The 12136-nt window shown below is 46.3% G+C and overlaps 1 protein-coding gene across 1 annotated transcript in view; it reads right to left on the bottom strand.

Annotated features, from left to right (window-relative positions):
- The window catches only part of heatr3 (HEAT repeat containing 3), a 28202-nt gene that overhangs the window by 11248 nt on the left and 4818 nt on the right, over positions 1-12136 (bottom strand). The window contains exons 3-7 of the mRNA XM_083662361.1: positions 8729-8816; positions 7357-7457; positions 4914-5023; positions 2436-2576; positions 1566-1879 (exon numbers count right to left, since the gene is read on the bottom strand). Of these exons, the coding sequence (XP_083518487.1) occupies positions 1566-1879; positions 2436-2576; positions 4914-5023; positions 7357-7457; positions 8729-8816 (754 nt within the window). The remainder of the gene's footprint in view (positions 1-1565; positions 1880-2435; positions 2577-4913; positions 5024-7356; positions 7458-8728; positions 8817-12136) is intronic.

Consider the following 12136-nt stretch of genomic DNA (forward strand, 5'->3'; position numbering starts at 1 on the left):
TCCGCACGGCTGTACGCTAACGTCACTAGACTCAGAAGAAGCGAGGGGCTAGAGACAACCCCACTGTGTTACCCATACATTACAGCCTATTTTGGAACACGACCATGAATGCCACCTGCGATCTGAGGGCCCCCAGCTGTAACTGGGCTGAGGGACAGGTCAGGTCTGGGGAGTGACAGAGCTGAGGGACAGGTCAGGTCTGGGGAGTGACAGGTCAGGTCTGGGCTGAGGGACAGGTCAGGTCTGGGCTGAGGGACAGGTCAGGTCTGGGCTGAGGGACAGGTCAGGTCTGGGCTGAGGGACAGCATGGTGGAAGGCAGAAGCCGGTCCCAGGCTGAACCCTGCCGACTCGAGCGTCCTAAACCTCCCGCGCCAAATCCCACAGTTCATCTACGCTGTGGAAGTCTGGCTCACACTCCCAGATGACTCATAGGCTTCAGTTCCCACCTGTTAGTAATATGTCTCTCCGGAATACTTCACCCCTCCCTCCCTCCCTCCCTCCCTCCCTTCCTTCCTCCTCCCTCCTCCCTCGCTCCCTCCCTCCCTCCCCAGAAGACAGACTGCCGCACACGTCACTTCCTCTCACCTCGCCTTTCTTGTTTGACCCAAAACAGCGAGATGAACTTTTATCGCCGTGTAAAGCTGCGTTCACACTGACCTATTAAAGTTGGTCGCTGGCGTCGAGTTTACATACAAAGTCAATGCAAACGAGCGATTGAGCATATATTCGCCTGGGAGAATAATCGCTGGGCGTCCGAGCGGCAGAGACAGAGCGATAGGGAGAAAATACGCTCGTCGCTCAAGATGAAATATTCCAACTCGAGCGAAAATACGCTGGCATCAGTCGCTCGCTGTTCAATGCTGATTGGCTGCCGTGTGAGAGCGAGTCAAGGTCACTCTGGCTTGGAACAAACCGCTGGTTTATTGTGTGGCAACAAACCGCATTGACAGGCTGACAGCTGACATGAAGTGAAGTCTGTACTACCGGTATGCAGCTCGCATTAGGAGCACGCTGATAGGCTTAGCTTGTAAACAATGACGGTGGCTCGTAGTGGACAAACAGCATGACGTGCGTAACGTTATATCCCCCACATGTCCGTCATTTCGTGTGCCTGTTGATGAGCGATTTAAACAGAGCGACAGAGCGATTCCAAAGGGTTGACTTGAGCGACAGAGCGAAAAATAAATATCTCGGTGTGAACGCACCTTAATTGAGAGCATTGTTACAGTACCAGCTCTTTTACAGTAGAGTGGTGCACCTCGCTCACAAGACGACCGGTGTCAAATGTCAATCTGCCGGTTCTAGAAGAGCCCTACAGCTCTAGAAGAGCTCTCCAGCTCTAGAAGAGCCCTACAGCTCTAGACTTTCTTGACATGCATAGTTATCTTTTGAATTGACAAAATTTACACGTGTACCCCTGTGGCACAATTCAAACGGGATCAAAAAAGTATCGTCTCTCGCCGTTCACCACCATTCACATTTTTTCAGACGCTGGTACCGAGAGAAAGGCAGGAAGTGACGTTCACTTTGGCTCTCTATATCTAGACCAGGAGGCAGCACTTACAGGCAAGAGGTCCGAGATGTCGTTATCGATCTTCTTCACAGACTTTCCGTTCCTCTTGTGCCTGGCTCCCCCTTCCGCCTCTCCCTCTTCTTCGTCCATGTCCTCCACGGCGAGCTCTCTGGCGGCCTGCTCCTCCTCAGCGTCGGCAGAGGCCGGTGATGAGCTGGCGAGGCGGGCCTCTTCGGCCCGTCTCTGCTCGGGGATCAGCACGCCCGCGTCCACATCCAGGCTCTGGGACAAGATGGCCACCACGGCGTTGAGGGTCTGAGCCTGCCGGGCGGCGGGCAGGCTGCTCTTCATGTTCCACACTGCTCCTGTGTGTGATAAAGCAGGCAGAGGGCTCAGGAAGAGATATTCAAACACTAAATCACATATTTATTTATTTATTTTTATAAATTGCAGTTTGTTTTCATCTATATGACCTTCTCACGGGGGCCATTTTGTGTCAAAAAGGCAGGGTTAACACAGGGGCAAGCAAAAGTATAATGAGGGTTTCAAACTTCATGAATGGAATGTGGAAACCCTCATTAGTGTTTTGCTCACACCTGTGTTTATTCTGCCTTTTCGACACAAAATGGCCCCCGTGAAAAGGGTCTATTGTCTGGGAGCCTATTCTCCACTCATTATAATGTCCTCTGGAGAAGACTATCAGCTACATGCCCAAAACATAAAATGAAAATGTATAAAAACCTACAGTATATGGATGGGTATATTCAGACTTTTTTTTATATATAGATTTCTAGGAAATGACTGTGCAGAGAGGGCTTTTAGTGTCATTTTAGCGTCTTTTCAACTAGTGTGATGGTGGAAAGTTGTAGTTTTGAGCAATTTCGAGAGAAAAAGAAGACATTACTAGTAGTGAGATTGTACCTGCGGCCAGCGTCCTGAGGAGAGTGTGCGCCATGCCGGGCTGAGAGGAACTCAGCACCTTCTCCAGGCCGCCCAGCACAGCGGCGTCCATGCTGCATAGCAGCTCTGCGTTATCCTCGCTTACAGTGTGCAAACAGTGGGCTGGGCAGACCACACAAAAAAAACATGACATTTCAAACCACATCCTAAACGAGATACAAGGTGCGCTATAGTTAACACATTGAGTGCCACAGCGCTTCAGTAAAATTGTCTGGAGCCTGTGCCAGATTCACTTCCATTCAGTTGAAAACAGCTATAGAATTTTTTCTATTATGGCTATATTAACGGGGCTGGACTTTAATGAAACATTGAACACTCCTGCTTCTTCCAAAGAAGAAATTTTGTTTCTAGACAGTTCCATTATGAAATGACAGCCTCTCAAAAAAGTGCACTTTCAAGGGTTTTCTGTCGTTTTTTTTTACTTTCCAAGATATAGTCCCTTTTATGAATACCTTTTGCACTCTAATTTCGAGCACATTCACTGACTCTGGCTGGTGTTTTCTGATGTGGTGGCGTGTGGTGTGGTTTCTGTGCAGCCTGTGTGCCACACACACCCCCCCCCCCCTCCACCTCTGAGCTGCGGGCTCCTCCCACACGCACAGAGTTTGTTTTCTCGACTCCGTTTTTGCCCCGGACAGATCCCAGCGCCCATCAAGGAAATGATGCGCGCTGGCAAACGCGACTGAACGAAAAGGCTTGGCCGTTCGGCTTCGGATGCTGGCTTTCTAGGAAATCGTGTGGAGATAGATAGAAGCATAAGAGCTCAGTTGTGAGCGCGGATGCAGCCGAGCCCACTCTCCGCTGTAGACAGAGCAATATATACGGCTCTGGCAGAAAGCATGCATCGGTTTCCACTTTGATCACGGCTTTCTCCGCTGTCTCCTGTACAAAGTAAAGGATCTGAGGTGGGTGGAGCAGCTCCTGTGACGATGTTTAAGGTGGCGCCGTGTGATCCCTTGAAGGGATTCATGCTCACTGGCTAGGTACGACCTTAAACAGCAGAATTATGGAATAATATGAATTATGATTTTAGGACGTCCACAGACGTCCTTGGCACTCCTCGTTACTTTTTTTTAGGACGTCCACAGACGTCCTTGGCACTCAATGTGTTAAAGTCGAGCTGAACCCAAAAATGACTTTTCTTTTAGTTCAAATACCTGGGTATGCAGTGCACCTATTTAATAATGTATGCAAAACAAATCACAAAAATCTAACTTCTTTAGTTTTCCACACTTTTTCACATCAAAAGTTCATTTTTCAAGATTTCATTGATAACAGTAATCTACAGTTTGCTGACGTCACCTAGTACTATCAAATTTCTACCCCATTTCAACCAATCATATCACGACATGGCAGCGGTCATTCAAATCTTCATTTCAGGATACTTTTCTCTTCCAAAAGAAAGAGAAAATGGCGCCTAGTGCCTGTCATCTGGCAGAATTCATAAACTAACTACTAACTTGGCCAATTGTATGAAACATGAACAAAAAACAAAAACGGTAATGTCTAAGAATGCAAAGAAATGTAACTGGCTCGTTAAAACGCGCATTCCAGGAATATTGTATTTACAGCAATAGCGATAAAGGCGCGCTTGAGAGCCTGGTTGTCAGGGGTCGCCCCTCGGAGATTCCCAGGCGGGCGGGCAGCACCCATGCATCGGATTGTCCGCTCGCTCCGCACGAAGCAGGTGGCTGCCTGGTACTCCGCGGATCCCACTCACGTAGCACGACAACACGCTGAATCCCACTCGATTTGGGGGTGGAACACGCCATGATTGGCCAATGCCAAAGCCAGTCCCCAGAATTGTCAAATCAAATCATCGACACCAGGCATTGTGCGGCTTGTGGTCCGCCTCTCAACCCTGTCATCTCAGACAAGATTTGTTCGAGTCTCCGACGGTCGCGCAATTGCATTCGCCTCCGGTTCACTTCGACTTTAAATGCAACTACTAATGCTGACCGGTTTCATTTGAAAGGCTCTCTTGAATGGAGACTTCTCAAACTTCAAAAACAACCTAGTTAAAGATCAGGGCCCAGTTGCACAAAGCACCTTATGTTAAGATTTCCCTTAGGGTCAGAGTTAAAGTGTCCATAAAATAGAATCCGCTGCACAAAACACCCTTAAATCTTCTCCATAAGGTTAAACAATTTAAGGAAAACATTAGCACAAGATTTAAGGGTGTTTTGTGAAGCCGATTTTTTATTTTATGGACACCTTAACTCTGACTAAGGGAAATCTTAACCTAAGGTGCTTTGTGCAACTGGGCCCAGGCCTAGATGAGGCATAATGTGTGGTAGTTAGTTTGACTAAGCAACATTGGATAATTGCTCAGGTGTGAGCACTATATATAGTCTGTCTGCAAATACTGTCATGTAAAAATTAAGAATTTTCAACACTCAACACCTGTTTTATACAATTATTTATATACTGTAGTCCTACCAGCAGATATGGCCAGCTCCACGTTGTGTGGGTGTCTCTCCAGACACTGTAGAACCACATCCAGAAGGCCGGCTTTGTTGAACACAGACAGCGCCTGGCTGCTGCTCTCACTGGCAAGACAACATGATGCAGCAGAGTTGCATGTTAAGGCAAGCAAAGAAGAACACACATTGGGTCAGTAGTATTCACGGTTACTGCTCATTTCAATGATAGTGGCCAGTCGCCTAAATGTTAGGAGGAGCCAGCTTGTGACCCAGAAGGTTGTGTCCCACCAGGTCAGGTCCCTGGACTGGCTGGGGAAGTAAATAAGTAATGTTCTCCCCTCCTTCCACGACTACAGCTGATGTAAGGTAACTACTTGAGTCAGGGACTCAACACCCAAGGGCTCCATCTGAGCTGCTCAGTAGAAGAGGGAAGTAGGAGGTTATATAGGGCCAGAGTGTGAAATTAACACCCGCCAACTGCCAAATGCAGGTATGCGAGTAAGAACTATCTCACTGCATCATTGATGAGTGTGATTTTTCTCTCACAAGATAGTGCAACTACTATGATTGCATATTTAAAAGGGACAGCTCACCCTAAAATCCAAAATACATATTTTTCCTCTCACCTGTAGTGCTATTTATCTATCTATATCGTTTTGAGATAGTTGCCTGAGTTTTGGCGATATCGGCGGCAGAGATATCTGCCTTCTCTTGAATACAATGGAACTGGATGGCACTCAAAAAAATACATTTGAAAAACTCAACAGCATTGTCTATTTCCAGAAATCATGACCCGGTTACTCAAAATAATGCACAGACTTTGTTGTCAGCAGTTTCATGTAGGAACTATTTTCTTTTGCAGTCTCATGTAGGAACTAGCTAGCAGCTAGCGGCTGTAGTTCGGTCAAAAGAAAATAGTTCCTACATGAAACTGCTCATAACAAAGTCTGTGGGTTATCTTGAGTAACGGGGTCATGATTTCTGGAAAGAGACATTGCTGTTGGTGGCATTGGAAGACTTGCAGACAATATAATTATGATACTCAACTGACAACAAAAACATGGCTCTCATAAATCTCAACTCTCAATCATAGTCTGCATGGAGGCACTGTCAGCTCTGTGGTCCTCTAAATGTGCCAACACTTGCCTGAGGTATACAAACCACAGGAGATGGGCGCAAACACATATGGCTGTTTTTGTTTTTTAATACTTTATTGCAGGTATAGCATTGACATTCAACATGTGTTCATTGTTCCATTCATCCTGCGACATTTATAATTTTTGGCTGTTGATGGAATTCAATAGTGCTGACTGAAGAAATAAGCCCTCTTTCTGACTATGTCAATTTCAATGTGCATTCGTAACATGTGACTAATGAATAATAACTCAGATTGACTGTGGATCTAGATTTTCTGTCCCAGTTATTATTATGCGGTACAGAACTGGCTGGTGAAATATCTGAGTGGCTGGTAACGTTTTTCATACACCTGCCTCAGAGGCTGGTGGAGAGAAGAAAGTTGACTTCAGGCCCTGGTGCAGCTTCAGGGCTAGCCAGGCTAGCCCTGGGCAGCTTCCAGGAGCTAATCTGTGTAAGTGTATGGAATGAGTTGCAGAGCATCATGCTCTGTATGGAAAGAGCATGCATGTTCAGCAAACCATTCCTGGGAAAATAAAGACGAAGAAAAAGGTGGTTGCATAAGCTCTTCTCTTACCAGAGGTTCCACAGTAGAGTCATAACCTCTTCTCTTACCAGAGGTTCCACAGTAGAGTCATGCTCTTCTCTTACCAGAGGTTCCACAGTAGATTCATGAGCTCTTCTCTTACCAGAGGTTCCACAGTAGATTCATAAGCTCTTCTCTTACCAGAGGTTCCACAGTAGATTCATAAGCTCTTCTCTTACCAGAGGTTCCACAGTAGATTCATAAGCTCTTCTCTTACCAGAGGTTCCACAGTAGATTAATAAGCTCTTCTCTTACCAGAGGTTCCACAGTAGATGCATGCTCTTCTCTTACCAGAGGTTCCACAGTAGATTCATGAGCTCTTCTCTTACCAGAGGTTCCACAGTAGAGTCATAAGCTCTTCTCTTACCAGAGGTTCCACAGTAGAGTCATAACCTCTTCTCTTACCAGAGGTTCCACAGTAGATTCATGCTCTTCTCTTACCAGAGGTTCCACAGTAGATTCATGCTCTTCTCTTACCAGAGGTTCCACAGTAGAGTCATAAGCTCTTCTCTTACCAGAGGTTCCACAGTAGAGTCATAAGCTCTTCTCTTACCAGAGGTTCCACAGTAGATTCATGCTCTTCTCTTACCAGAGGTTCCACAGTAGATTCATAAGCTCTTCTCTTACCAGAGGTTCCACAGTAGTCATAAGCTCTTCTCTTACCAGAGGTTCCACAGTAGATTCATGAGCTCTTCTCTTACCAGAGGTTCCACAGTAGATTCATAAGCTCTTCTCTTACCAGAGGTTCCACAGTAGATTCACGGCCTCATTGGCTACATCTTCCACACCATTCTTCTGCTCTTTCATCGGCACGGCGCTGCTGTCAAAACCCGCACAACACTGCAGAGAAACAACATGGTGACTAACTGCACAGCTATGAGTTTTCTTCTCTCTGAACTCATGCATCAAAAAAAAATTCAGAATCTAAACATCTCAACTTTTCTGAAGCACACCCATGACTTTGATGACTTTGGATAAACATTTCCAAAAGGTATGGGCAGACTTATTTTGTTCAACAGGCAGACTGTGCGACGCGCTGTTCTTGGCTATAGGGATTTTCGTATTGTTCTCTTGACATGACTGTTACCGTCCAGTAAAAAGAAGGTCGCGGGGTCGATACCTGCAACAGCATGTTCATAACCAGCTACTATGTCCTGTCAAAGTGTCCTGAACCACCGTTAGAAGCTTAAAATGTACTAAATTATTTGGCCCTGCAAAATGTGAAAAATAAGAATTGTGGGTTATATAAGCACAAGTGATCTGACGTTTCCAAAACTCTTCCCTATCTATCATTCTGTATGTATAAGTGCTTTAGATATTACGGTATACACGTTACATGACCCCAGCAAATATTGAGTGTTACTATTTTGTTAGTAAAACGCTTAAAGGATAAGTTCACCCAAAAATGAAAATGCAGTCATTATCTACCGTACTCACACACATGCATGCACAGACACAGCTTAAAGTTCTGTTTCAACTTATGCTAATTGGTTCAACTTAACTCGGGTCGGGTCTGAATTTTCAGGCCCGTTGAGAACTCTAAAACGGAGTTACAGCATTTCTCCTGAACAAGTGAAGTGAATGGTGACCAACTTTCAAAGGTAAAAAAGAAATGCCTCCATAATGCTGCTCGTCTGGCATAATCCAAGCCTCCTGAAGCCCCGAGATGCCAAGTTGACTTGAAAAAGACGCCATTTACGCCCTGTTTTGAGGTGAAATCTTCAGTGTAGCCAGCGGTGAGCTGAAAGTCACATTTACACTTTAACTTGAAGGTCACAGCTACAGTGAAGATTTCAGCTCAAAAAAGCGTGTGAATGACTTCTTTTCAAGTCAATTTGGCATCTCGGGGCTTGTGGAGACTTGGATTACGCCAGATGAGCAGTACGGGGGGCTCTTTCCCCCCCGCTGTGTTTGAAAGTTGGTCCCTGCTGTAACTCTGTTTAAGTTCTAAAATTCTCATTTCTGGGTGAACTTTTTTAAGATAGTTAGGAACTTCACATAGTGACAATGAAAGCTGTTTGCGTGGGAATACAGACAGTGGCATGAAGTTAGCAGCTGCTGATGAGGAGGTGAAGTGATTGGGTGAGCAGAAAGCGGAGGCGGAGTCTCACTTCTCTAAGCAGTGCTGTCAGAGGAGTCATGACGTCGTGCTTCACCATGTCCTCGCACACCTCGTGGCCTCCGCATGCACTCAGGTTCCTGTCAGGAGCAAAGCAGACCACACGCACACTCATCACTACCACACGACAGAGATGGGGACTTGAGTCGCACACACAGTGACTTGAGATTTGACTTAAGACTTGACCTGGACATGAAGGTTTGGGACTTTTTCGGAACAATCTTTATTTTTCTTTTTTTTTCTTTTTTTGGTGCGTTAACATTAAGGAAATGCCTACTACCGTAAATTCCGGACTATAAGCCGCGGCTTTTTTCCCGTTTTTTGGCCCCTGCGGCTTATATAACGGTGCGTCTTATCTATGGATTTTTTCAGAAAAAAAATTTCAAATACAAATAAAATCTCTCTTTTTTAGCACTCTTTCTACCTATAAATCCACTTCTGTTTTAATTTCCTCTGTTGCCCTCTTTTCACCACACCGCGGACACTGTGTGCACTGTCGAAATAAACAAAGGTGTTGTGTTATGTTGTTTTGTTGAAATGTTACGGTAATACGGTAAATGGGAGCTTCCTCAAACAGCCAACAATCCCCTCTGTGCGTGAACCCTTACATATGGTAATTACGGTAAGCAAAGTTCATCAGCCCGGAATCACAACAAGACGAGCAGTCTCTCTCTCACTTACCATGGGGAAGGTACGCAGAAAGTCACACGACGCAGCTTTCAAGCTGAAAGCAGTCGAACTCGCACTAAAAGAAACAAACAGAGCAGCAGCGCGTACCCTGGGCATCGATGAGTCAATGGTGAGACGTTGGAAGCAGCAGCAGGAGGAACTGTCTCAGTGTAATAAGACAAAAAAGTCCTTCAGAGGCCACAAAAGCAGATGGCCGGAACTTGAAGATTCCCTTGAGGACTGGGTGTTGACCCAGAGAGGAGACGGCCGAGGCGTTTCCACGGTGCAGATCCGACTGAAGGCCAAAACAATCGCCACCGAGATGAAAATTGAACATTTCAGAGGTGGGCCATCTTGGTGCTACCGATTCATGAGACGAAAGGGACTGTCCGTCCGGGGGAGAACTACTGAACAACTCCCTCCCGACTACCAGGAGAAAATCACAAACTTCGGCGAATTCACACAAAGGAAGATCACGGAATATTATAGGAGTGTGAAAACATCCACAATCACCAACGGGTTCCAAAACGCTGGACTGCTGCGGGATGAAAAGGATGACGCCGCCACAGCTGGCGCTGAGGGCCGTCAGAGGCTTCAGAGGCTGTTCGATGCCGACAGTGATGAAGAGGAGTTCGTTGGTTTTGAGTGACAATGAAGGAGAGAGGAGAGTGGTTGACGAAGCCACCCTGAACCTGTTCGTTTCCGACACTGAAGATGAGGACTTTGGTGGTTTCAGTACGCAGGAAGAAGAGGAAGACGAGGATTAGTGACTTGACTTCTCTGGTTACAGGTTTGCTGCACATGTACGGTAGCCTATTGTTGTGTGATTTTGTCTGGGGATTAGTGACCTGACTTTTGTTTTGTTTTGTTGAAATGTTAATAAATGGGAGCTTCCCCAAACAGCGATCTCTTTCCCGACATTCCTCTCTGTGCACGAACCCTTTCATATGGTAATTAAACATCAAAACACCCGCGGCTTATAGTCCGGTGCGGCTTATAGAAGAAAAAAATAGTCAATTTTGGTGCTGCGGCTTATAGACCGGTGCGTCTTATAGTCCGGAATTTACGGTAATGTCATCTCTAATCATTGTTGCTACTGTATTCTAATAGATACGGAGTGAGGATAATACGCTAGTAGCTACATGCTTTGAATTCCTTAGTTTTAGCTATGCAGTCTTCTAAGCAGACCGGATGGCATGCAGCAGATGATAGAATGCTCATCGATAGGGACTTGAGACTTGACTTGGACTTGCCCCTCAAAGACTTGAGACTTGCTGCAGAGCTCTCTCTGGGTCTGGGAAGCTTCCCCCCAGCCGGTTGGTTATGGGAGGGAACCGTTCACTTGGCCAGTGATTGGCCAGTGGTTATGACAATTAAAATATTCTATCCACCTTATTTCTAGCTGCCATGATGCCTGATGGGTGCTTCTTCCGCTTCCGGTGTAATTTTTTTACACTGTTTTAACTTGTCAAAAAAACGTCTATGAGGATTTTACAGCAGAGCCATTCTGCTCTACAGCCGTGTCGTTCGGGTGCTGGGATAACGTAATGCATTGTGGGTAGTCGGCTAGTCTGGCTAATGCTAACGGCTAGCATAATAGTTACTCTACATGGCAGTAAAACGCCACTGAATGACCAAATTGATTTAACTTTTAACCATTTAAGGGCGCATGCGCACGCAGCGACCAGCAGCAGATGTGAATGACGGCGGTGTTTGTCAAGTTTTTCGTTGTTTTAAGTGTTTTAGGAGCAGTTTTAACGTATTCTTGTGTCAAGTACTCACTGACTATCTGTTTTACACCTTTGGCTCTGTTGAGCGACCAACAACGTAACGTTACGCCGTCAGTCGGAGCGGCTTCTTTGTCTTGCTTCCCGCGAAAGCCTGGCTAGGCTAGCTCGGAGTGCTACCACCAGTGCTACAAGGAGGGCTACCATCTAAATCTACGCCTCGGATTCTAAATCCACGCCTCGGATTTAAAGACTGTCCTCTCCCTGGGAGACTCGAGGAATCTCTCATAGAGCTAATCTATACCTTCTTCATTTTTAAAAAAGCCTGTTAAATTAGCCGTGCCTAGTAACCTACTAGCAACGGGCTACGCTTAGCATACTGGCTACAAACAAGCCGACGCTAGATAACGCTAGCACTGCCTAGCTAACTGCCAGCCATCCTCCTATGGTCGCAAAAGCTCTCCTGCAACCGAGAGCCACTGATCACCGTCTACAAGAGCCCGGCTATCCAGGAACTCTCTTTTTAAGAGCCTGCAGAACCGGGAACTCTCCTTTGTGTTTGAGGATCCAGGAACTCTCTTCTTAAGAGCCTGCAGAATCGGGAACTCTCCTTTGTGCTTGTGGACACAGTGTAAACATGGATTTCTACGCCATGATACTAGCGTGGCTACTGTTTCATCTAGCCTGCAATCTTGGACACGCTCTTCTGTCTCCTGATCGCCCATCACGGCTGTCTTCTGATCGTCCACCACGGCTCCAGTACAGCAGAGAGCTGCTTCTTCGCTGGAACACACATGATCCTCCTGCTGATCTCAATCCGGTTAACTTCGATGGATTCCAGATGTCCGGTTCCCGTGACCTCTCCGGGGGACGAGATCGAAGGACTAGGACTAGAAAACGAGGAAGAAGAGGCGGCGTTCGACTGAGGCTGAAAACTCAACCTCTCTCCCGCATCGCGTTACCTTCAATTATCCTCTCCAACGTCCAGTCTCTGCGCAACAAGG

This window comes from Poromitra crassiceps, assembly GCF_964638095.1.
Source record: "Poromitra crassiceps genome assembly, chromosome: 28".
Lineage (NCBI taxonomy): Eukaryota > Metazoa > Chordata > Actinopteri > Beryciformes > Melamphaidae > Poromitra > Poromitra crassiceps.